At 48.8% G+C, this 27,008-nt stretch overlaps 1 protein-coding gene across 4 annotated transcripts in view; it reads left to right on the top strand.

Moving 5' to 3' along the window:
- Window positions 1-850: 850 nt before the first annotated feature.
- LOC137620710 (leucine-rich repeat and WD repeat-containing protein 1-like) overlaps window positions 851-27,008 on the top strand; it is a 117,984-nt gene continuing 91,826 nt past the window's right edge. Inside the window, exons 1-2 of one of the 4 annotated variants that reach the window (XM_068351067.1) lie at window positions 851-1,067; window positions 3,192-3,273. In XM_068351067.1, coding sequence (XP_068207168.1) covers window positions 3,205-3,273 — 69 coding nt within the window. In that variant the 5' untranslated portion in view covers window positions 851-1,067; window positions 3,192-3,204. Of the gene's footprint in view, window positions 1,068-1,234; window positions 1,381-3,191; window positions 3,274-27,008 lie in introns of those variants that run through there. The other 3 variants (XM_068351066.1, XM_068351068.1, XM_068351065.1) reach the window with 3 other exon arrangements.

The following is a 27,008-nucleotide window of genomic DNA, read 5'->3' as shown; positions in this document are numbered from 1 at the left end:
CAAGGTTGAAGCTACAATACATAAACTGTACTATGAATGGGAAAAGATATATTGGAAATTAATGCTGGACATTCAAGAAAAAGATGAAGATGGTGGAAACAGCCAGCAAGGTACATGCAAGAATTGAATCTAGATATAAGAGAAATAAGAAGAATGGCTAGGACAGAAGTAAAACCAGAAACCAAAAATTGAGATACTGAAAAATAGAAAGAAGAATTAGAAAGTAAATTGAGCTTAGAAATACTGTATACAGAAAGTTGAAGACAGAAATTAAAGGAGAAATATAAGACCATACATTTGCGGCAGTATTATAATTTAGAGCACGAAATAATATGTTAAACCTGAATATAATAAATAGACACAAAGGGGAAGTGTAAACTTTTTTTTTTTTTTAATGAGGAAGCAGATTTTACCATTTTTTTTACGTTTTGCCAGGAAAATAGAAGGAATAGAAATAAATCGATTGAGCTTTAACAACATTACGAGGCAAACTCCAAGGAAACAACAGGGTCGTTTATATTTAGTGAAAGAAATATTAAAAAGAAGAAAGAAGTTTTAAACCTGGTGTGGAGAAAAAAGACAAAACAATATAGAAGATAGATAAACTCAAATCACTGGATAATTAGAGGCGCCGTTGCAAAGACCATGCCTAAACTTTAAACCTAAATCTAGCGCACAGGTCATATGAATAAGTATTAAAATAGTTAAATAGAAATTATATTTGTTATAAAATGATCAACATATATTGAAAATATAGTATATAACTGAAGGACGGAATTTCTTAAACCAAGGTAAACTGGTAAAACAATATTATTATTAAAAGGTCATCCTCGTCCGACCGTCACTTCACCCCTGACAGATGAACGGCATGAGTTTTATTATTAGAGTGACTTGAGGATATTAATTGCAAATTGAAAGAATCTGTTGTAATTTATTACACATTTTGCTAAAGAAGTTTAGTCTCCACCTTATTAATTTTGTAAAAACGTCACCGAATTTTTCTTCACGAATACTAGGTTAAGATTGACAATTTGATTGTTGTGACTGATCCCTCGCCCAACAAGTAAAGGTAAGACGGTAAATGTAAATACTTAAATTTATAAGACCCTCTGATATTACGGCTCTTCACGTACCGTAGGCTGCAGAGATACAGTTACATTTTAAGTACTGTTAACTGACAACATGCTAAAGGTGTTAAACATTTTATCAAGATCACAAAGCTATTAACCACCAAGTTTGGATTTGGCGGCAAAGGATGTTACGTAAAGGATTAGAGTAATTTGGGAAAGTGTATGTTGATCACCACAGCAAGTAAACCACGAGTTTCGCGTCTCCTTCTTAATTACAAATACCAAAGCGTATGACTTAAATATTACTAGGGTAACAAACAATTTACTGTCTGCAAGTAACTGGGACTTGGCTGTGTTAGGTCTATTCTATTATTAACAGTATTCAGATAATTTTTTTTAAGTGTATCTAAGGCCTATAGCAAACTCATTTTATTTGCTCGTTCCAGTTAGGCTGTGGGAGTTGGTCAAATTAGTTTCGAATTAATTTTGAATTTTTTTCTGTATGTACTGTCTGCGCTTGTAAGCCTCCATGTCCGTGCCAGTCTATTCCCTTATTGTTCATGTGCTTGTTGCAGCCAAGCCTATCTGTTCTTATATAGTTTGTAAATATACACAATATCGTTTGTCTTACAATCCTATTTCCGTATTTAAGTCTGGTGTGATGAGTTGTATGAGGACATTGTACGAAAGTAAGGTATCCGCCCACCTAACCTAAATTGCCGTCTATGTTTAGATGTATGTATGATAGCGACCACCTGTATTTATGATGATGGTCATGCCCTATAACTCGCTTAGGGGCCTTTGTATATCAGTGGCCACTTCCTCCTATGTGGATTAAAAATGGACATGAACTAAGCTAAACTTTCCCCCCCCCCCTAACTTAACCTCCAAGCTGTGTCCTTACCTACTTACCTATCGGAGGGCTAATGCCCTCTGCAACCCCCCTTACACTGCCGTATTCTAAGTTAGCCGTAATCAAACATACAAGTGGCCGCTATCATACATACACCCCTTTGCTGATTTTTTATTTAATCACTATATATACGGCACTTTAAAAGGGAGGGGGTGAGAGGGGGCCGTTAGCCCCTTGTAAGTTAAGTAGGTAAGCACGTGACTTGTAGGTTAATTTAGGTGGGGGGAAATTTTAGATGTTCAATGCATGTGGGAGGTCCTGTCCCTTGTTATACAAAGGCTTCTAGATCTCTTTACGTACAGTATTTTGAACCCCATATCCTATTATCAAAGGGCACTGTTAACATAGTTACTGGTTTTATTGAAAAATTCCCTTCTTGGGCCTACCATCAGTAATGTCAGTTTTGATTTTGACCCCTTCCACGAGAAGATCCTCTGCACTCTGTAATACCCGAGAATGCCAGCTTTATCCAATGAAATGCTTTTTGGTGACATGCCTCACACATTTCATTGGATTAAGTTTTTTAATCAATGTACTTTATCCTTCTGATCAATTTCATTGCCTTTTTTTTTATTTAGAGTTAACTGAACTTTCATTCAGAAACAGTGATTCTTATTGATATAATTTTTCCATATAAAATATCAGAAGTGTCATGAAGGCTAACAAAATTTGTATACGATATTCAGTTGATCATCCCCTAAAATGAAGTAGGCAACTTCCAGGATTTAGAGACCACCCAACACTTAACCATCTGTTTTCATTATAGGAGAGTGGGCTTATAGCTGTTAGTGATTGGGAGGATGAGTTGCATGGAGAAATAAGAGAAGTATCATTAATGAGAAAAATTCCCATGCTATGGTTTGAGTATCTTCCCTAAGGTGATATTAGAAGATCAGACTACTACTGTATGCAGTAGTATTTTGGTACATGAAACTAAAGTAGTTAAGCTCAATTAGTGATTGTAGGAAGTCTTGTTTGTCTCGGGAGCCACCCCGACAAAAGAAATTATTTACTGCCAAAAGAAAAGCCCTGTACTTTTATGCAATGCTATATGCAATATGATACTGTATACAGTCACTTAAGTTTTCAAGTGTAAATGTAGGCAATATTAGTGTTAAATGCTCCTGCTGTTATAATTTTTTTTTTTATAAATTGCAATTTAATATGTTATTCTACATGGTTATAGCACATTTACCTATTTTCTTACAGGATCTAAACATCATGACAGAGGAGAAGCGAGGAGCGAAGGGTGGTGGTGCTGCAAATAAACGAATGAAACAGAACAACAAGGTTAGTTAATTTGTCATCATTTGATATTAATAAACAAAGATTGGGCTCATAAATTAAAAAAGCAATTGGTTTCCTGCTTCAATACAGGATAGACATATAAAGTTAACTGACATCATATCAAGGGGGCTGGCCGGCTAATGCGTTTTTTTTAGTACAGGACTTTGACATTAATATCACTCAATAAGGTAACCTAGGTCATCTCTAAACTGCATATAATTTTTGCCTCTGACCATGGGTTCTGTGACGCCAAGGTGATTTATCCTGAAAAGGAGTTTGTTCTGTAACTGGAATACAAACCTGCACTATTTATTAGGGGTTATTACTTTTAGCAAAGCTGAAAGGATGAGCCATTAGAATTTTAGTGAGGGTTAACTACCCATTTCACTAGTTAGTGGGGTTAGGGGTATAGCTTGCTACCGCTCCCGCTCACACATTGGTGATTTAGCTCAACTTTGCCTTTGGCTCGGATGGTGTACAGTCGTTGCCGGTCTTCATCCTTCGCCTATTTTAGGACTGCCATTAATTGCTTTTGTTTGTGCTTTCTCTTTTATTAGTGTGTGTGTGTGTGTTGACTTCTGCGACCATGCTTACTTGCCCTGGATTCGAAGGTCAACCCTGCGGAACCTTCATGGCAGCCGTGGACATCGATCGCCACACCCTTTGTCCCGCCTGCAGAGGTCAGCGGTGTGATAGTGTTAACAGATGTAGTGAGTGTTGCGAGTGGTCTGTCTCCTAGTGGGAAAGGTTTGGGCTACGCCGGAAGAAGAAGTCAAAGCGGGATATTTCTCCTTCGAAGGTTTCTTCGAAAGGGGTAAAACCCAAGAACTCTTCCTCTGAAGCTCCTGCTCGTTCGGTCTCTTCCGGGAGACCGTCAAGTAGTAGCGTAGACCCTTTAATTACGGCCAACCCCGGTCCTCGAGAGATGGTGTTGCTTCCCCTAGTGAAGAGGGTCCACCTCTCCCCCTGGGTGAGGCCTTGTCTCTGTCTCCTTTTATACAGGTGTGGTTGTCCTTGGGGCTTCAGGGTTTGCCCTTCAAGGACTTATTGCTGCGCTTCATCATTAGTGGTGCTAGTGCGCAGCTGTCGTCGACGTTGTAGTATCTGAGTCATCTTCTGTGGGTGTTACCGACACCCCTGCACCTCCAGACTTTTCAGCTGTTGCTGCCAACTCTGTTCCCCCCGTTCCTGTTCATCCTTCGAGGGGGGAACTTTCATCTGTCTCTTCCGCGTGTGTTTCTCCTCCTCGGGGGAGTTCACTCATAAAGTCTCCTCTGCGGAGGGCTGCTGGTTCTAAACATCAGCTTGCTGATCCCCCGGCCCCTAGAGGGCATCTTCGACGCAGAGCTCGCCATCCGCTTCCCCTTAGAGGTGGGCCTTCACCATCAACGAAAAGGCACCTTTTCGGCTCTTCAGCCTCATCCTCGCAGCCGTCTCCCGCAGAGGAGCCTCTGCTTCAATCGTCCTCCAGCCCTCGACTTTCGCCTGTTTCTGGACCTTCTCCTGACGACGTTACCGCTAGTCCTTGGACTTCGGTCCTGGACTCCTCTTTGGTTCATTCGCTATCCCCGTCGGTGGATGTTCGTCCTTCCAAAGGGCACATCCCTTTTCCAGTTCAACCTTCATGCCAATCTGCTGACCTGCCTTCACTGTTCCCGTCTCCTATTCATCATCTGCCTGTCTGTGCTGCACCTTTTGAGCGTTTAGCTGCGCACCAATGATCCCCAGCGTGCAAGCGTCCTTCAGTGCACCAGTGCTCACTAGCATCACGTCAGCACCCTCCAGCACTTCAACGCTTTCCAGAGCGTCATTGCTCGCCAGCGCGTCAGGGCTCTCCAGCGCCCTTCGCTATATCAGCACTCGCCTGCTCATCAGCGCCTTCCAGTGCCCTGATTGCCGGCGCTCTCCAGCGCATTCTCGCCGGCCGAAGGACCAACGTTTGCCAGCTTGCTAGCGCAACAGCGCTCCCCAACTCATCAGCGCTCCCCAACTCATCAGCGCTCCCCTGCACAGCTGCGCTCTCCTACACGGCAGCGCTCACGGTAGCAGCGTTCTCCTGCGTGTCCGCGCTCTCCAACTTGCAAGCGCTCTCCTGCGCACCAGCACTCTCCTACGCGCCAGCACTTCTCTGTGCGCTAGCAAACGCATTACACCACCACCACCGGGGAAAGGGAAACGAGGCTCCAAAGAAGGGTTCAGGATCCGGAAGGTTCGATCTTCAAAGACGGACTCACCACTGCAAACATCGGTAGAGGATCCTCACTAGGGACCTATGATCCCTTTCCCGTCTGGGGATATTTCCGACAGTCCATCAGTCAGCAAGCAGCCTAGGTTCAGTGCCATGGTCAGAGCAGTAGTGCAAGCCTTCGGGTCTGCCATGTCATTTCGCTCGTCACTGACCTCCCATCCAACGGCACCAGTAGACCTACCGCAGGGAACCTTGGGTTCTCCCCTGAAGAGGAAGAGAGGAGTCTCAGTCGTGATCAAATCCCCTTGGGTGAAACTAACTCCTGTTAGGCCTTCAAGGCCTGTCCTTCCTGTCTCTCCCACTGGACACTCTCTTACCTCACCTCTGCCGAGGGAGTCGCGCGAAGCTCGAACTTCCTTCAGAGAAAGTTTCTCCTCGCACGAAGAGTTCTCTACCATCGACGGAGGTCAGGAGGGACAATCCTATCTGGCCTTAGATGCTTGAGTCCTACTCCTTCTTCGGAAGGAATCTAAGGACTCAAACTCCTCCAAAGTTCTCTTCAAGGAGTCCAGGCCTACAGGAACCACTAGTCGCTCTAGGGATGCCTGTGACCTACCCTGAGAGGAGCTCTCTGGGAGTGGAAGGAGGAGACTTCGCTGCTAGACCCACTTCGGAGGGGGGAGCAAAAAGAGTCAGAACATGCATTCTGGCAAGTTCTGACTCTTATTAGGGTACTCAATGGGTTTACTGACCCGGAGATATCCCCATGAGAGGGCAAAGACACAGTCTTAGACCGTGTCTTTGGCACTCAGAAGCCCTCTAAGACCAGTGCAGCCTTGCCCTGGTCTTAAGAGCTAAAAGGTGCCCGGGCTAAGATCGCCCAACACAACAACTCTCTGAGCTCTCCTCCCAATGTTCCGGCTCTACCGCCAAGCTTCTCCCACCTCCTCACGTCCAGCAGAGGAGGTATTTTGAAATCTTGGGTGAGCCTCGTCCAGCTCTTCCTCTCTATCACTCTCTGGATGAGCTCACTAGGGAGTCTCTCTAGAGCATCTTTGCATCGGAGATCCTCAACCAGGAGAAGGTCTCGAAGTATGCCATGCAGGCTACTTCATGGCTTGATCTGTGGTTGGGGACCCAGGGAATTCTGGTTCGAACTGAGGATTTCACCAAGGAACGCACTAGGAAAGCGATGGATTCTTTCCTTCTCTCAGGCACTCGCACCATCAAGTTTCTCACCCATCAAGTCTCGAACTTATGGGCAAACACCATTCTGAAACGTCGAGATGCAGTGTCTGAGAGATTCCATCAGTAGGTCCCAAATGCCAAGTTGTTCCATAACCGAAATACAAACCTTAGCTATTTACATAGGGTATTACTTTCGGCGTAGCTGAAAATGACAAGCCATTAGATTTTTAACGAGGGTCAACTACCCCCGCGCTAGTTAGCAAGGGGGTAGGGGAAGGGGTAGCTTGCTACCCCTCTCCCCCCCACACACCGGTGAATTGTCTCACTTCACATTTGGCTCGTACGATGAGCAGACGTGTCTGTCTTTCGTTCTCGCTTTTGACAGCCTTAATCTGTTTTTCTTTTTCTTCAGCTTTGTGTGTTTGGAAGTTGCCCTCTACCTTCATCGAAATTATGCGCAAGTGCCCTGGACTTCCCGGGCGCCCCTGTGGAACATTCATGTCAGCAGTCGAGACGGATCCTCACACCCTTTGCCCGCAGTGTTGAGGTCAACGGTGTGATAGAGACTTAACTTGTAGTGAGTGTAGGGAGTGGTCTACCTCCCAGTGGGAGAAGTTTGCCCAGCGGCGTAAGAAGAAGTCCAAGAGAGACCTTTCTCCTTCAAGGGCTGCCTTGAAGAAGGAAGGCTCCAAGGACTCTTCTTCCGCCGCCCGAACCTCCTCCGAAGCTCCCACTCGGTCGGTTTCATGAGAGGCCGTCGAGTGGTAGCGTAGGCCATTGTTCTGTTTCCCGACCTCGGGGTGCGGGAGAGGGCGTTGCCTCCCATAGCGAGGCAGCTCCCCCTCCTCCTCCCGGGGAGAATATTGATTCTCATTACGATGATGACCATGCTGTGTCTAATGATGATCTCTTTCAGCTTTGGGCCTCCTTGGGGCTTGAGGGCTTGCCCTCCAAGGAAGCCCTGTTTGACCTGATCCAGTTGGGGGCAGCTGTCAAGCAATCGCTGGTAATAGCAGAGGTAGACCCTCTGTCTATTGTCGATGTTGTTGTGGTAGAGGCTTCCGACGGGTCTGGTCAAACCTCTGCTGCTGCTGCTGTTGCGGACGTTGCTGAAGGCTCAGCCTCCCCCTCTGAACATCCTTCGAGGGGAAAGTTGAGTCCCACGGTCTCTCCTGCGGGTGCGTCTCCTCCTCGGGGGAGTGCACTGACAGAGACTCCTCTTCGGAGGACCGTCGATGTGGACGCCCTGCCTCGAGGTCGCCTTCGCCGTAAGGCTCGTCCTCCTCTTCGCCGTAGGGGCCTTCCTTCTCCCTATAAGGGAGTTAGGAGGCACCTCTTCGGGTCTTCTTCACCGCCGCCTTCCCCTGCAGAGGATGCTTCTCGTCGGGAGCAGACCGTCGCAGCCACGTCCTTGGACCTCTCCCCAGATCGCTCACGATCTCCTACGCCTGCCAGACCTTCCTTTCCTTCCCTCCTGCCATTGCCCCTGGATGCAGATGCGCAGCAGGCGCCTTCTCATCCCGTCATCCGACGGGCACCGATCCCTTCGGGGCAAAGGGACGTATCCTACGGTGTGGGTAAATCCCTTGTGCGTCAGGGTTCCCCTCCGTGCTCAACTGCACGTCCGTGCGCAGTAGCGCACATGCGCTCTCCAGAGCTGCAGCCTTCAGACTCGCCTCGCCAGCGCTCTCCTGCTCGTCAGTGCTCTCCTACTAGCCGTCAGCGCCCTTCTGTTCCTGCTGCACGCCATCAGTCTCCTGAGCGCCCACGATCTCCTGCTCGTCAGCGCGCACCTTGTTCCTGTTGCGCCCTGCGCGCCAACGCACACCCACGCGCCCTAGATCTTCGGATCTGGATGCAGGCAAGAACCTTACTCCTTTGCCTCGCCCTCGCTCACCTGTGCGCCCATCTTCACCTGCGCAACAGCGCGCGCGCACTCCGGTGCGCACTTCAAGAGTTCTTGCGCGCTCGCGTGCCCACGAGTCTTCTTCTGAGCCCGACCGCGAGCATTCGCCCTTGTGCACTTCTTCGCCATCTGATCCTGCGCCCCAGCTGACTGCGCATCGACACCCTCCTGCACGCCAACGATCTCCTGCGCGCCCGTGCGATCCTTCGCCTGTGCACAAGCGCTCGCCAATGCGCCAGCGTGCCCATGCCTCGGATCGTCACAGGTCTCCGACGCGCACACGCGCTAAATCACCCGTGCCAATGTGCCATCGCTCTCCAACGCGCCAGCGTTCGACAACTCGCCATCGCTCGCCCACTCGCCGTCGCTCGCCCACTCGCCGTCGCTCGCCCACGCGCCATTGATCTCCAGTGTGCCGTTGATCTCCTGCGCACCATCGTTCTCCTGACCGACAGCGATCTCCTCTACCCTCGCGCGCTCATTCACCTGCGCGCCCGCACGCACCTTCACCTGCGTGCCAACATGCCCCTTGACCAGCGCGCCCACTCGCCTGCGTGCGTATATCCGCGCAACTGCGCGCCCGCGCTCCAGCAGTCGCCCACACGCAACCCTCCGAATGCTCCATCGCGCCAGCGCCAGCGCGACCCCCCATTCTCGCCGGGATCCGCAGCGTGTGCTTCCGACAGGGATGCGTAATTCCAGATCGCCATCAGGATCACCATTGCGCAAGTGCAGGGCTCTCATCCAGGACCAGGAAGAGTCACCGGAGAGGTCCAGGCAACATTCTTCCCTTTCTTCATTTCAGGCAGGCCCCGTTGCGTCCACTCCGGAGGATCAGGAGATCCCCTTCCCTCCAGCGGGGATTACTGACACTGCGTCAGTCACCCGTCAGTCTTGGTTTGGTCACCTGATGAAAGCGGTGGTGCAGGCTGTGAAGCCGGCCCTCGCTGATCTGGGACTCAAATCAAAGACAGACTCGCCCCTGCTGAAGAGAAGGAGAGGAGTGGACTTTGTGGTGACTTCTCCCAGGGAGAAGTCGGCTCCTAAGAGGTTCGGCAGGAAGGCTTCATCCCCTTCGCAGTCGTTTTCTCCTTCTCCTGTGGACGAAGCTTTTCCGTCCTCAGGAGAGTCCAGCGAGGTGAGGGCCTCTCCCACGCCACCAATGGGAGGAACCCCACCTCGAGGAAGAGAAACGTCTCGCGTGGAAGGTACCTTCCAGACCTCTTTGCTGGAGTCCTGTATCCCGCCCAGTAGGGAACCCAAGGACTCAAAGACGATTCCTAAGTCGTCTTCACGGATCCGACCAGAGCCAACCAGACCCCGGGAGAACGTCCATGTGTCTCCCCAAGAAGAGCCTTTGGGGACAGAAGACTTAGGTGCTAGTCCACAGGGAGGAGAGTAGCATGAGTCTGAGCATGCCTTCTGGCAGGTCTTGAATCTGATGAGGCAACTCAACAGGTTCAAGGACCCGGAGATTGCCCTCGCTAAGGCAACGATACGGTCCTAGACCAAGTCTATGGTACCCAGAAACCCCCAAGGGCCAGTGCAGCTTTGCCTTGTTCCCAGGAGGTGAAGAGTGCCAGAGATAAGGTCGAAGCCCAGCTCTCGGAACTCGCCTCCTCCAGCCGTTCTTCTGCCGGGAACAAACTCCTCCCACCTCCTCGTTTACAGCAGAGGAGGTATTTTGAGATCATGGGGGAGTCCAGTATAGCTCTTCCCCTCCACCACTCGGTGGAAGAGCTCACCAGGGGTACTCCTCTTGAGAAGCTCTCCTCCCGGCAGGTGACATTCTCGGCATCAGAGATCCTTAGCCAGGAGAAGGTCGCGAAGTGTGCCATGCAGGCCACTTCGTGGCTGGACGTCTGGCTGGGCTCTCTGGGTATCCTATTGCACTCCGAGGACTTGTCTAAGGAGAGCAATAGGAAGGCCCTGAAGACCTTCCTCCTCTCGGGCACTCGCTCCATCGAGTTCCTGGCTCACCAGGTTACCAACCTGTGGGCCAACTCGATCTTAAAGCGACGTGATGCGGTGACATAGAAGTTCCATCCGAAGGTCCCCGCCGTGGATGTCTGCAGGCTCAGACACTCCTCCATCTTTGGAGGAAGCTTGTTTGAGCCCAAGGATATAGAACGCACAGCTGAGAGGTGGAGGAAGTCGAATCATGATTCGCTCCTCCAAAGGGCCCTGACATCTCGGCCCTACAAGCCTCCAGCTCCACAACATCACCAACAGCAGCCTCGCAGGACACCGAAGCAGGCTCCAGCAGCTAAGATGAAGGTGTCTAAGCCACAGCCCTCTCCTGTCAAGGACAAGAGGGATGGAAAGTCCTCCAGGGAAGGCAGAAATCCTAGAGGGAGCGGCCGTGGCCGTAAACGCTAGGATTGGCAGTCCTCCTGCATGTCCACCTGTGGGGGGATGTACAAAGTTGCGTGCACAGGTGGCAGAAACATGGGGCCGATTCTTGGACGGTCTCTGTGATTGGCCAAGGATATCGCATCCCATTCACAACATCTCAACCTCCTTTGACAGCGAATCCAGTGTCGTGGAGCTCCTATGCCATGGGATCAGCAAAGGGGCTAGCCCTTCGGGCAGAAGTCGAGACCATGCTCAAGCAGGATGCTCTCCAAGAGGTTGTCGATGGCTCCCAAGGCTTCTTCAGTCGACTCTTTCTTGTAAAGAAGGCGTCTGGAGGCTGGAGACCCGTCATCTATCTCTCAGCTCTGAACAAGTTTGTCAAACAAACTTCGTTCAGCTTGGAGACAGCGGATAGGTCAGACTTGCAGTGAGACCACAAGACCATGTGCACACTGGATCTGAAGGATGCGTTCTTCCAGATCCCAATCCATCCGTCTTCCAGGAAGTACTTGAGATTTAGTCTAGACAGCAAGACCTACCAGTTCAAGGTACTGTGCTTTGGTCTCTCCACAGCACCTCAGGTGTTCACCAGAGTGTTCACCCTGATTTTGTCGTGGGCGCACAGGAACGCCATCCGTCTCCTCCGATATCTGGACGACTGGCTGATCCTGGCAGACTCGAAGTCGACCCTTCTTCGACACCGAGACAGGCTTCTGGGACTTTGCCAAGATCTGGGGATCATGGTAAATCTCGAGAAGTCCTCTCTGCAGCTGACCCAACGACTGGTATATCTAGGCATGTTATTAGACACCAATCTTCACAAAGCCTTTCCATCAGACGACAGGATAGCAAGGCTGAGGAGGGTTGCAGAGCCCTTCCTCAGGCAGGAAGAGCCTCCACCCCAATCATGGTTACGTCTTTTAGATCACCTAGCCTCCCTGGCCTGTCTGGTCCCGAACGGCCGTCTCAGAATGAGATCCCTACAATGGCGGCTCAAGTCCCGGTGGAATCAGGGCACCGATTCCCCGGACTCTCTGGTCCCTATGGGACCCACGGAACAGGCGGATCTGCGGTGGTAGCTGATCGACGAAAACCTACGAAAGGGAGTGGATCTTCTCGTCCTTCCCCCGGATTTGACACTGTTCTCGGACACGTCAAATGAAGGGTGGGGGGCCCACATTCTGAACCAGAGGGTCTCAGGCCTTTGGTCAGAATCAGAAAAGTACCTACACATCAACCTGCTAGAGATGAAGGCCGTGTATCTGGCCCTTCAACAGTTCCAACGGACCCTGGCGGGCCACTCCGTGGTGGTGAGGAGCGACAACACCACGGTAGTGGCTTACATCAACAAGCAGGGAGGTACCTTTTCACAACAGCTATCCCATCTTGCAGTAAAGATACTGAGATGGACCGAAGTCCACTCGTTTCCACTATCGGCTCGCTTCATTCCTGGCAAGAGGAATGTGCTCGACGACAGTCTGAGCAGAGCTTCGCAGATAGTGAGTACCAAGTGGTCTTTCGATCCTCAGATAGCCAACAAATTCATGACTTTGTGGGGTTCCCCGACAGTGGACCTGTTCGCGACTGCCTTGAATTTCAAGCTGTCTCTGTACTGCTCCCCAGTCCCGGACCCCAAGGCTCTCTGGCAAGATGCCTTCCAACAACGATGGGACAACATCGACGTGTACGCCTTCCCACCGTTTTTTCTGATGAGAAGGGTGCTCAACAAGACCAGACTATCGATCAACTTGTCAATGACCTTAATAGCTCCGCTATGCCTAGCTCCGCTATGGCATCACGCAGAATGGTTCCCAGACCTTCTGCAACTCCTAACGGAACCTCCGAGAGAACTTCCCCCAGGACACGAGCTACTCAGGCAACCACATTGCAACATCTACCACAAAGCCGTAGCCTCGCTTCGGCTTCACGCCTGGAGACTATCCAGCGTCTCTTCACGGAGAGAGACTTTTCGCAGCAGGTTGCGGAAAGAATGTCTCGACACCTGCGGAAGTCTAACAGGCGAAGTGGAGAGTCTTTTGTGGTTGGTGTCGTGGGAGGGGTATCTCTCCACTCGATGCCACTATTCCAGCAATAGTGGAGTTCCTCGTGTATTTGCGGGAGGAAATGCGCCTTTCGGTCTCGGCGGTGAAAGGCTATCACTCAGCCTTAAGCCTGGCCTTTAGACTGAAAGGAGTGGACATTTCTTCCTCGCTAGAACTGTCTTTACTCATACGTAGCTATGAGCTTACCTGCCCTCAGTCGGAAGTGAGACCTCCTCCATGGAACGTGGTTCGGGTCCTCAGGGCTCTGAAGAGACCCCCCTTCGAACCATTACGCCAGGCCTCTGATCGCCACCTGACTTGGAAGACGGCTTTCCTACTCACGTTGGCCTCGGCCAAACGTGTTAGTGAACTTCATGGTCTCTCATACGACATTGCCCATTCAAGGGGATGGGAGGAGGTAACGTTCAGGTTCGTCCCTGAGTTTGTTGCCAAGACTCAGAACCCTGGAGTGCCGGACCCACGGTTCGACTCCTTCAAGGTCACGAGTCTCCGTTCTGTAACAAGTGACCCAGATCATCTGCTATTATGCCCAGTGAGGAGTCTGAGGTGTTACTTGAAGAGAACAGCTGCAGTTCGTCCCCGCATGCAGGCGTTGTTCGTAAGCACGGGAAGGACTAAGAGGAGGGTCACCAAGAACACCATCTTGGCGTGGATTCGAAGGGTTATCCATCACGCCTTGAATCCTGACCCTCCTCCGTCACGTCGCCCTAGAGCACATGACGTCAGGGGCATCGCTACGTCCCTGGCCTTTAAGAGAAACTTCTCTGTGATGCAGGTGCTACAAGCTGGGATCTGGAAGCGTCAAACGACCTTCACAGCCCACTACCTGCAGGACGTGACCCACAGGAGCCTCGATACTTTTTCTATCGGCCTCGTGGTGGCTGCACAACAGCTGGTCTAACCTCAGGCTCCTTATTGGACAGGTAGCAGAAGGTTGAGGGCATTGTTACCCGGTCTCAGTCTGCGTGAATGAAAGAGTATGTCTGGCCCTTACTTCTTTCTTCATCCTCCCGTCTCTTGGGGAAAGCAGCATCCTGGTCTTTGCATAGCTGACCTCAACCTCTGCAGGTAAACCATGCTCCCTTGTGTTCCTAGTATTAAGTTAATACTGTCGCGTCCCCCATACCCTGACGAGGTGGTATTGGGAACGTCCTAGCCTAGAATTCCATCTAAAGGACTCCAGGTCAACTTCCTAGGACGAGTCACACTCTATACCTCCACACACAAGCTTATGTAAGTCGCACGTTCCTTGCAGAGCAAGGAACTTGTGTGGTGCAGGGACTCTTTTTCTCGAGTGCTGCTCAGTAAGGCTGGGGACTTTCCACCCTTCCTAAGGGGCGAGTCACCTTATGTAAATAGCGTGGTTTGTATTTCGGTTACGGAACAAATGACAAATTCGGAGATAATTTGTATTTTTCCTAACCATACAAACCTTAGCTATTTACACATATTTGCCCGCCAGCCCTGTCCCCCAAGACAAGTCCTACCTCTAAGTGAAGTGAGACAATTCACCGGTGTGTGGGGGGGAGGGGTAGCAAGCTACCCCATCTCCTACCCCTTGCTAACTAGCGCGGGGGTAGTTAACCCTCGTTAAAAATCTATTGGCTCGTCATTTGCAGCTACGCCGAAAGTAATGCCCAATGTAAATAGCAAAGATTTGTATGGTTAGGAAAGATACAAATTATCTCCGAATTTGTCATATCGCTAGGCTCAGGAACTCGTCTTTAGAGGGTTCCTCTGTTTGAGCAAAAGGATGTGGAACAAGCTGCTGAGAGATGGAGGAAGCCCCACTAGGACTCCCTCCTCCATAAGGCTTTTGACATACAAGCCCTATAAACCACCAGCTCCTCAGCAGTCCCGTCCAACGAAGATCATGACGAACAACACGGCAGCAAAGACAACGGTGTCTAAAAAGCCCTTTCTGCAAAGACGGGAAAGGCACTGAGTCCTCCAGGGGAGGAAAATTTCCTAGAGAGAGCGGCCAAGGCCGCAAGTGCTAGGAAAGGCATTCCCCCCGCTTGTCCACCAGTGTGGGGATGCTTACAAAGTTGCTAGGACAGGTGGAAGCAACTCGGGGACGAGCCCTGGACAATATCCATGATTTGTTCAGGATATCGTGTCCCGATTACAGCATCTCTCCCTCCCCCGATCAGGAATTCAGTGTCGATAGACCCCAAGTGTGATGGGATCAGCAAAGGGGCTAGCCCTCCGGCAGATGTCGAGACCCTGTTGAAGAAGGGACACTCTTCAAGAGGTCCTTGACGAGTCCTTAGGCTTCTTCAGTCGACTTTCTTGTGAAAAAGGCGTCTGGTGACCTGTCATCGACCTCTCAGCTCTGAACAAGTTTGTCAAGCAAACTCTGTTCAGCATGGAGATGGCAAACATAGTCAGACAAGCGGTAAGACCACAGGACTTCATGTGCACAATGGACCTAAAGGTAGCATTTTTAAATATTTAACTTAGCCGGTGGATATATATACAGTGGTACCTCTACATACGAATTTAATCCATTCCACAACCGACTTCGGGTGTAGAAAATTTTTGGTTGTAGAAACGAATTTTCCCATAAGAATATATTGAAATAGGATTAATCCGTGGTTGAGCCCAAAAACCTATGACAACTCCTTAATAAATTACTACACATAATTACACATGACAATAATGCACACTAAATTAGATAATAGACATGTAAAAAAGAATAATTATAAAGAATGTAAAAAAGAATAATTATAAAGAAATAATAGATAAGAAACGGGTTTTTGGCGTCACTTTACCTTAGAAAGTCCAGCGCAGGTGTCGGTCTTGCTATGCAGAGAGGAGACGGACGGGCGGCGAGGAGGTAGAGAGGGTGACTATGATAAACGTACAATACCGTAACTTATTCTAACTTACACCAAGTGAACTTTAACCTAACTTAGCTTAATTATTTTTTTTATTTTTAAATTTTTTTTTACATTTTCTTTTTTTCTTTTTGATGATTAATTTTAATCACTTTCACTCTACTGTACACTTAAAATTGATTGAATTTTTTTCTCTTCAATCTTTGCCATTTTCTTTGTTTCATTTTCCTTTGCTTCACTCTTTGCCGTTTTCGTTGAACCACTTCCTTCCTCTTCATCACGAGTTCGCTTCGTAGTTTTTCTAAAGAAGCTATCAATAGAAAGTTGCTTGGTACAGCTTTTCAGAATGTTTCGAAAATAAGTTAGGGAAACATCATCGAACTGCGCAACTACACGACAAACCTGCAATTTTTTTGGATGGTATTTGTCTTTTATTTGCGCCGAACCTAACACATGTTCTACCTCCTCAATCCCTTCCTTGTGATCACTCATGTGCTCAGACATAGGATAGAGTTCCTTGAGCTCCTCTGTAGTAAGTTCGATGTGATGTTCTTTTGCAAGTTCACTCATGCTTTTTAATAATTCCTTGCTTTACTTCTAAAGAAAGGATTTCCTTATTCCTTTTCTCACCACTACCATTACCACTTGCGAAACTAAGCCTTTTAGGACCCATGATTTACTTAAAATTCCGTAAAAGGATGAAAGTAAAAAATCACGATTCAAACAGTTAATAGCAGAACGCACAGGGCACAACCACACGAAGCCGACAAGAACAGAGGAATGTCCCAAGCCACGCTAATTGAGGGTCCCTCCGAGGTAGAAATGCTGCCTTCTATCGGCGGAAATAAGAATATATCCGGCGCTATGAGTACCATCTACGTGTACGGGTATTGTTTACTTCGAGTGTAGAATAGGAACGTGTTCGAATTGTACTTCGCGTGTCAAAAAATTCGGATACAACCGGTACAACGAAAATTGCTTACTTCGTGTGTCGAAATAAAATTCGGGTGTAGTCGAAAAATTGCTCGAATTTTACTTCGGTTATTGGAAAATTCGGATGTAGATACATTCGTGTGTAGAGGTTCCACTGTATAGCTAATGTCTCCGATGGTCTGGCAGCCGATTCAAAACTCGCGGGCGATCAAGGCGTTGGGTTGCTGGGTGTACACTAGCGTCACCACTCGGCAGGATACCATCACTATTCCAAAGTTCTCCAGTTCTTCTCTGCCGAGTCTAGTGTAAACATTGATTCCTTGCTCACGCTAACCTCAAGTTTTCTACAATTTGGTGAAGTACTTGTTTTGGTTTTTGGCTTTCGATTGGTTGGTTATTCTTTCAACTTTTTCTAAAACAATAAAGATCTTCAAGAGAAACTGTTTGAAGAGAGAGAAAAATTTTACCCTTGCTTTTTTTTATCTCTCTGGATTTTCCACGTTAGAGAGAGAGAATAATGGCCGACCCTTTCCCCTAGTGTATAGGAAGTGTGTGAAAGGCTTCAAATTTTTAGTATTCATTTTATCACTTTATAAATTCTTGTTTATATTTATAGATTTACTTCTATATTTTTATATCTCATCCGCCTTACTTAGGCCTCATCGATCCTCACTCCATTTGTACTAAATACCGAGAGAAATTTTGTATTTTTATGGATCGATGGGATGAATATTTTTAGAAAATATTTTAAGCGATTTTTTGTCTTTTTAAAAAATTTTTTCTTTGAATAGTCTTCGATCTGTTTTCAAAGATGGACTAGCGTTAAGTTCTTTTATGCTACGTAGTTTGCACTCTATCGTTACGATAGAGAGTATCACGATTTTACTTTGCATAAGAGTTTGACGTTTAGTTCATTCTTCTTACAAACTGAAGTTTTTTAAATACTAAATAAAAGGAACATGTTATTTTGTAATTTCTTAGTCCTTTTAGTATTTTTTCTTTAGTCAAATAACCTTTTATTGACATGTAGTGAGTGAGCCAGTACTCTCGTAACAAGAGAGAGAGAGAGAACGATCCAAATCTTTATTTTCGTCCCAAGTCACTATACAGGGAGATAAAGAGTGAGAAACGTTGTTCTTCTCGATTCAGATATTTATTCTCGTCCCAAGTCACTGTATAGGGAGAGAGGGAGAGAAAACGTAGTTCTTCACGATCTAGTTTTTTATTCTCATCCCAAGTCACTGTACAGGGAGAGAGAGAGAGAGAGAGAGAGAGAGAGAGAGAGATAAAACGTAGTCCTTCGCATTCTAGTTTGTTGTTCACGTCCCAAGTCACTGTACAGGGAGAGAAAGAGAGAAAACGTAGTCCTTAGCGATCTAGTTTTTTAGTCTCGTCCCAAGTCACTGATCCTTTTTAACTTTTACTTTATATATTTCACTTTTATTTATATACATGTATATGTTTATTAATTTTTACTATGTACTAATGAGCTTACACTAAAGGACATATTTAGCAATTCTAACCTTTTGGCTTACGGGAGAATTGCTTGCTACAGATAGAAATCAGCTTTATTCATGTCCGATGTGAAATTATTAAAAAATACGAGTGTCAATGAAAAAAGTGCGAAAAACATGTTCAGTGTTGCGGAGGGTTCGTCTGTTCGTACTTGCCGCTCACCCAGTCCGAGACCTCTTTCAAGCTCCTCTACCCCTGGGAGAAGGAATGTCACAAGACCAAAGGGAGCGATAGGTATTAAACCACGAACAGACGTTCCCTCACGAGTTGCAGACGTTGCTCCTCATGATCGTCCTTATTATAAGAGAGACGAGACTAAGTTCTCCTCATCCTCCGATGACGTTCATGTTAGTAAGAAATCCTGACGTCAGGTTTCACGACCTCTTAGGAGGAAATTGGTTCCTTCAGAACAAAGTCAACGTCCTGGCTGCAGTCACTGGAGCAGCCCGGAACGTATACCTTCATCAGAGGAAGGTTCGCCTGCTAGACGTTCTTTTTTAACGTCAGATTTTGTGGCTCCGGAGGCCCCTGCAAAGAGTCACGGTGCCGTTGTTTTATCTGGTCGTTCCAGACATGACGAGTGCTGCTACTCCCGTTATTAGTGCTGACGTTCCCGACGTCACGGTCTGATCCTTGTGTTCAAGATCCTAACTTTAGTGTTTTGCAGGACATGCAGTCTAAGCTGTCCACCTTAATGCAGTCTAAGCTGTCCACCTTAATGCAGTCCTACGGTCTTGCTCCTATTCGACAGGAACCCTTACTTGCGGAGCGTCACCGTTCCGCTAAGCGTGACTCAGTTCATCAATAATCTAAGCGTGAGGCTTTAAGTCACGCTGACGTGAGCCCTAGTATTAGCCTTGCTATCAAGTGAGATACTGATCATAAATCTCAACGTGACGTCGAACGTCAGTCTTTATAGTCCAACCGTGACGTCGAGCTGCAGTCACTGCAGTCACGACGTGACGTTGAACGTCAGACACCGCAGTCACGACGTGACGTTGAACGTCAGACACCGCAGTCACGACGTGACGTCGAACTTGAGACACCGCAGTCACAACGTGACGTCGAACTTAAGACACCGCAGTCACGACGTGACGTCGATGTCAGTCGATGCAGTCCCGACGTGACGTCGTCCTTCAACCTCTACCTGTTCTTCATCGACAGGTTGATGCTAGTTGTCAAGCTTTTCCATCGCGACTTCTTAATGGCTCTCAACCAAGTAGAGACATAGACTTCCAGATGAAATTTATTCTAAGGAGGAAGAGGATATTTCTCCTTTCCAGCTGTACTTTGGGTATCTTGTCTGAAGTAGCGGAACTAGATCTGCCTAACAATCTTTATATCTTAAGAAGATCATGACTGTTTTTAAGGAAGTTTTTCCTTCGCATTTTGTTCCTGCTGCTCCACGCACGCCTCCTTCAGAATTCACTTTAGGGTTGGCTGCTACAGCTCCCTCTTTTTTTAAATTCGTGCTCTCTCGGTATTCTAAGAGAGTTTTACGTTGCTGAGAGAATGGTTGAAGACTATAAGAAGTCCTAGCAAGTCAAGTTTTGCCTTCCCTCCAGCTGGATTGAAGAACTTCTGGCAGGCTTAGGAAGGAACAGGAGCAGACCAATGGTCTGTCCTCTTGTTGAAGGAAGGGTACATTATACCTTATGTAAAGAAACCTCCTCTTGTCCAAAAGCCAATAGATCTCTCTCCCAGATACTGAGAGGAAGCAAGAAGACAAGCTTTGCACCTACAGGTGTCTCTCTTGTTAGAGAAGGGAATTGTGGTGAAGTTTTCTAAACCTTCAGTCTCTATGCTTTTACAACCTCCTCTGCTAGTTCCAAAGAACTCATGAGGTTGGAGACCAGTGCTGGACGTGAGCGCGATCAATGTGAAAACAAAGTTCACTTTGGAAACTTCCAAGTCTGTGCTTGCAGCAGTAATGGAAAGCGATTGGATGGCCTCACTCGATCTCCAGGACGCTTATTTCCATATCCCTATCCATCTGACCTTCCAACTATATCTAAGAATCGTGTATGGGAAGGAAGTGTTCCAATTTCGAGCTCTGTGCTTCGGTCTCAGTACTGCTCCTCTTGTGTTCACGAAGCTCATGCGGAACGTGGCGAGCTTCCTGTACTCGACAGGTGTCAGAGCCTCCTTTTACTTAGGTGACTGGCTACTCAGGGCGTCATCCTTCATTAGCTGTCTGAAGCATTAGCTGTCTGAAGGACCTCAGATGGACCTTGACCCTAGCGAAGGACTTAGGTCTCCTAGTAACAAGGAGAAGTCTCAACTGACCCCATCTCAAATTATTCTCTATTTGAGGATGGAGATACGGAGTCAAGTTATTCAGGCTTTTCCATCACCATCAACACTCGAGCAAGCTTTCTTAAAGATTCATCTTTATCGAAAAAGGAGCAGTTGCTCTGTAAGGATGTGGATGAGTCCACTGGGAACACTCTCGTCTCTGGAGCAGTTTGTCTCCCTAGGAAGACAATTTTCGCCCTCTCCATTTTCACCTCAACCACCATTGGGACAGGGAGAAGGGCTTAGAAGAAGTGTCCATTCCACTTCCAGAAACGATCATGACTTGCCTGAAATGGTGGGATGTCAATCTCAGACTTCAGGAAGGCCTCTCTCTTGCCCACAAGAACACAGACTATGTGTTGTTCTCAGACGCTTCGGACGCGGGGTGGGGAGCAACACTAGACACTCTAGAGTACTCGGGCCTTTGGACCAAAGACCACTTAAAGCTTCATATCAACCAGGAGATTCTAGCAGTTCTTTTGGCCCTGCAAAGTTTTGAAAGACTGATTCGAAACAAAGTGGTGCAGGTGAATGCAAACAACACCACAGCGTTAGACTGCATCGCTAAGCAAGGCGGGACCCACTCGCAGTCCCCTTACTTAACTGCAAAGGATCTCCTAGTTTGGACGAAGGAAAGAAACATCACCTTACTTACAAGGTTTATTCAGGGAGAAAGGAACGTGATGGCAAACTGCTTAAGCAGAAGAAGCCAAGTCATTCCCATGGAATGGACTCTTCATCAGGAGGTGTACGAGAAACTATGGCGGATATGAGAACGTCCGTCCATAGAACTATTCGCAACCTCAATAACGAAGGGGCTTCCTTCTTACTGCTCTCCAGTTCCAGATCCAGAGGCAGTCCACGTCGATTCGTTCTTACTGGACTGGTCTCACCTGAAGGTGTGTTCGTTTCCCCATTTCTAGATCATTTACAAAGTCCTACAGAAGTTCGCCTCTCACGTAGGGACCAAGTTGATGTTGGTTGCTCCCCTCTGACCATCAAGAGAATGGTTCACCGAGGTACATCAGTGAATGGTGGACTTTACAAGAAGCCTGCCAAGGCGGTTGGATCTTCTCAATGAAGAGGTTCCATCAAAGCCTCCACACACTTCATCTAACTGCCTTCAGACTATTAAAGACTCTAGAGCTCGAGGGTTTTTCAAAGAAGACAGCTAGAGCAATTACCAGAGCAAGGAGATCCTCTACCATCAGGTTCTACCAGTCTATATGAGAGGTATTTCGAGATTGGTGCAAGGCCACCTCCTTTTTCCTCGTCCTATACCTCAATAGCTCAAATCGCTGAATTCCTGCTACACTTTAAGAATGTACGTAACTTTTCTGCCTCTACCATTAAAGGTTACAGGTGCATGTTAGCTGCAGTGTTCAGACACAGGAACCTAGACCTCTCGAGCAATAAAGTCCTTCAAGACCTTCTCAAGTCTTTCGAGACTTCCAAGAAGCATGGGGTAATGACGCCAGCTTGGAAACTGGATGTGTCCTTAAAATTCTGATGTCTGAGAAATTTTGAACCTTTGCACTTAACTTCTTTTAAAGGTCTTACTCTGAAGACACTTTTCTTAGTCAGTCTTACTGCTGCAAAAAGAGTTAGTGAGGTTCATGCCTTCAGTAAGAACGTCAGCATCTGTACTGGTAAGGCAGTATGCTCTTCGCAGCTTGGTTTCTTAGCCAAGAATGAGCGTCCTTCCCATCCATGGCCTAAATCTTTTGATATCCCCAACCTGTCAGATGTGGTTGGTTACAAGATAGAGAGAGTCCTATGACCTGTGAGAACACTTAAATTTTACATTGACAGAACCAAAAATTTACGTGGTAAATCTGAGTCTTTATGGTGTTCGGTCAAGAAGCCCTCCTTACCTATGTCTAAGAATGCCTTATCGTATTTTTTTTCAGGGTCTTAATTAAAGAGGCTCACGCTCACTGCAGTGAGACTGACCTTTGATTATTGAAAGTAAAGACTCATGAAGTTAGAGCTGTGGCAACGTCAATGGCTTTTAAGCAAAATCGTTCCTTACGAAGCATTATAGATGCAACCTACTGGAAGAGTAAATCTGTGTTCGCTTCACATTATTTAAAGAATGTCCAGACTCTTTACGAGGACTGCTACACTTTGGGACCATTCGTAGCAGCGAGTGCAGTAGGGGGTGAAGGTTCAACCACTACATTCCCCTTATCCTAATACCTTTTTTCTTCTCTTGAAACTATTATCTTTTTGGTTGTATGTGGAGACTGGGACAGTCTTCCGCAATCATTTAATTTTAGCGGGTGGTCAAGCTTGTTTCTTGAGAGCGCCCAGATCAAGGGTATTGGTGGAGGTCCTGTCATAGGGGTGTTCACCCCAGATATGACAGCTCCTAGAGGTCTTTCAGCCCCCTGAGGGGATCGCTGGGCTTCATAAGGATAGCGGACTAATGAGGCAAAGTATCATAAAAGTCGGCTTCCTTATCAGGTACTATCCATGTTATATCAAAACTCTTGAGCTATATTCCTGCAATGTTTAATGCTGGTCTCTTACCCTCACCAAGGGTGTGAATCAGCTATATATATATCCACCGGCTAAATTAAATATTTAAAAATTATATTTTCATATTACTTACCCGGTGGATATGTATAATTTAACGCCCTCCCTTCCACCCCTCTAGAGACCCTATGGGCAGAGAAGACCTGGAGAACTTTGTAATAGTGATGGTATCCTGCCGAATGGTGGCGCTAGTGTACACCCAGCAACCCAACGTCTTGATCGCCCGCGAGTTTTGAATCGGCTGCCGGACCGTCGGAGACGTTAGCCATATATATATCCACCGGGTAAGTATATTCAAAAATTTATTTTTTCCAACACGGAGTACTTATCTCGAACTACTTTCTTAGGAGGATCTGGGATCTCCTCCCATCCGACCAGAATTTTGTGTAGTTTATCCTATTCCCGTTCCCTATGCGGGGTAATCTCTGGCAGAGTGATACGCACCCAGAGATGACCTAGGGTCAGAGAGCATGCTTTCTCAGGTCTCGCTCCTCAGTAAGTACCTGGTCGCGTCGGCGTTACCACACCGACGCTCTCTCTCTAACCCAGTGCTACCCTTTGTGTCCCACGCGGTTCCCACGTGGTCCCTTGTGTGCTTCCCTTCCTTTCCCTCTGTGTTCCTGTGTCTCGCGGTATATTACTTGTTCATTATGGAGCAGCCCCGTCGTTGCCCTGGGCCTATAGCCGGCAAATCGTGTGGCGCTTCTCTCAAAACCCGAAGTTGATCCGCACTCCTTGTGTTCGTAGTGTAGGGGTAGTGTGTGTTTCCCTACAGCCACGTGTCCGGAGTGCGAGTCCTGGAATGAAGTGCAGTGGGTGCGTTACGGCACTAAAAAGAAGAAAGACTCTCGTCGGTCCCCGAGGAAGTCCAACGTCTCTTCGCCTCTCGCTTCGCCCGGTGTCCCGTCTGATAGAGCTTCTCTACCTTCTCCCCCTACCCAGAGTAGGGGTCAAGGTAAGTCTGTTGCGGGGAAGCGGCCGGTGGCCCTTACCAGACAGTGGTATTGTGTCGTCTGTCCAGGCAAGTGGGGGGCCTGAGGGAGGGACGGGTGTGTTTTCGGTGGTCGAGGCCCTGGATAAAGGTGGCCCTGTATCTTCGGAAGATCCTATGTGGGGAAAGTCGGCAGCAGCTTCTTCTCCCGCCTCTTGGGTGGGCTTTTCAGGTGCGTCAGCAGCCGAGGGCGCCGCCGAGAAGGACGACTTGCCGCCATCAGACGCCCTCGTGTGGGCGCCTCCCAAGACGCCCTTCAGATCACCCCACAGAATGGAATAGGAGTTCGAGGCCTGGCTTCCCAACGAAGATCTCCCCCGCTCCCCTCCAGCACAGTCAGCGTTGTTCCCAGCGGTGTTAATGGAGCCTGCGTCGTCGGCCGGGCCCCATGCAGAACCGACGACGACACATCGATTTTCCGACCCTCCAACAAGACCCTACAGATCCTTAGCTTCCTCGTTTGAGGCCTACCCTTACTCTTCAGATGAAGGAGCCCTGAGAGACCATAGTAGGCGGCAGGATAGGTCTCGCAGGAGACGATCACGTTCGCGCTCGTCTTCAAGACCCCGCCACGTGGATAGACGTTCTAGGTCCCTCAGGAGGAAGTTCAGGAAAAGTCTTTCGCTGGAGGAAGAATGGGTGCGTGTTTCCATCCCGCATAGCCAACTCCTAGGGGTGGCAGCCGTCGTGGGCACTTCGGGATGGCTCCCCAGACCCCGATCACTGGTAGGATTCATCGACGGGAGTAGTTTTGACCGGCGGAGGAGCTCCTCGCATCAGATGTCGAGGGACAGGCATAGGTCGGCGAAGGTTCCGACTCCACCCGCCCAACGGGGAGAGTCGCCCCTTCGGTCTGGCAGTCGCGTCCCTCCTTCAAGATCTCCAAGGAGACGTCCAGAACGGGAGAGGTTCGTTTCCTCAATGGGCAAGCCCGCGGACCCCTGGTCTTCCAGAAGAAGGGAGAAATCAAGGACAGAGACCTCCGTCCCAGCGGCGATGCTCGTCCTACGGCCTGTAGCGAGGGAATCGGACCACTCCAAGAATATGCCACCTCCTGGTATGGCTCCGTCCGTCGGAGGTCCTCCGTCACGAGAACTAGGACCCCCCGTGGACAAGAGAGAGGACGGGGAAGAAGGCTCTCCAGCGGAGGTTTCCGATTACCGGAGAGTCATAGGCCTCATCCGACGACACCATAGGCTGGATGAACCGGAGCCCTTGTCTGACGACTTCTGGCGTTGGAGCCTCAACAGAATGGTGGATGCCCCCGTTCAACAGAAGCCCTCACTAGCGCTCCCGGTGGCTAGAGACGTGAAGCTGGGGTTGGCACATGTCAGCAAGGTAGTGGCTAACCATGCGGAGGCCCCCAAGAGCCAGAGCGCCTCTAGGCTTCTCCAGGGCCTAAAGACTCAGTCGCGGTTCTACCTCCCGGAAGGCCACTGCGCGGCACCCTGCGCAGTAGAACCAGCAGTCGCCATCTTGGAACAAGGCGCAGCAGAAGAGAGGGCGACCACAGCCCCAGTTTGTTTCTCGCCAGCGGAGACCGCCATGATGTAGGAGCTGTCCAGGGACCTGGTGCATGTGTCATCCTGGCTGGATTGGTGGGCCGCCACGCTGGTAGCGTTCCAATCCTCATACGACCTAGCGGTTCCGGAAAATCAGGCCCTGCTGAAAGAGCTGATTAGCTCGGGAGGTAAGGCCCTGAAGTTCCTGTCCTATCAATCAATTACACAAACCGCTAACTGGATCCTGAGAAAAAGGGACACTGTACTCAGCAAACTGGTAAGGCAGCTTCCCGACAGAGAGTCCAGGTCCCAGAGGAGTCTTCCACTGTGGGGCAAGACTATCTTCCCCCTCAAGGAAGTAGAAGAAGTGATGGAGAAGGTGAGGAAGCTAAAGGATGTTATAGAACCGAGACCTCCTCCAGCAAGAAGACCCAACCATAGGAGACCTCCTTCAGACGTCCCTCTTCCTCCTCGCGCCTCACCTAACCAGCCCAGGAGAGATGCTCCTACTACGTCCTGGCAGCAGTCTTCTCAGCCCTCCCGTAAGGGATCTGCAACCACGCAGTCAGAATTTAGGCCCTCCTACTCGGCCTCCAGAAGAGGGCGTTCGGGCCGTGCCTCCCGAAGGAGATAGGAAGGGAGGCCCCCTACTCCTGCCGAAGCCTCAGGTGGGGGGATGCCTCAAAAATTCTTGGCAAGCATGGCGGGACCACGGGTCGGATCCGTGGACCGTGATGGTACTGAAGGAAGGATACAGGTTGCCCTTCCGGGCGGAACCCCCACCTCTGATTCCAGATCTACTGGCGGAATGGTTGGTACCGAAAGACCCCCTGAAAAGGACAGCCCTGCAAGAAGAGCCAGTCAAGAACCCAGGGCCAGGGTTCTACAGCAGACTTTTTCTGGTGGAGAAAGCGACAGGGGGATGGAGACCAGTCATAGACCTCTCAGCCCTCAACAAGTTCGTGTGCAAAACCGACTTCAAGATGGACACTCCGAAGTCGGTCCTAGCGGCCTTGAGGGAAGGAGACTTCATGATGTCGATATACCTCAAGGATGCATACTTCCAGATCCCTGTCCACCCCTCCAGCAGGAAGTATCTAAGAGTGAAGTGGGGTACCCAAACGATGCAGTTCAAGACCCTCTGCTTCGGTTTATCCACATCCCCCCAGGTCTTTACGAGGATCTTCGCGACAGTCTCAGCCTGGGCACATGAACAGGGCATCTGCCTGATTCGGTACCTGGACGACTGGTTGTTGCTTTCAGACTCAAGGGAAGTACTGAGGGGGCAAGGCGCGAAACTCCTGCAGTTCTGCAACGTCCTGGGTATCACCATCAACCTGGAAAAATCCCAAATGATACCGTCCACCAGGATGACCCACCTCGGGATGGTCCTGGACTCCCGGTTGGCGAAAGCATTCCCTTCC

The sequence above is a fragment of the Palaemon carinicauda genome, chromosome 27 (genome assembly GCF_036898095.1).
Source record: "Palaemon carinicauda isolate YSFRI2023 chromosome 27, ASM3689809v2, whole genome shotgun sequence".
Lineage (NCBI taxonomy): Eukaryota > Metazoa > Arthropoda > Malacostraca > Decapoda > Palaemonidae > Palaemon > Palaemon carinicauda.
The sequence above is the reverse complement of the archived record's forward strand: the minus strand, read 5'-3'. Positions and strand labels throughout refer to the sequence as shown.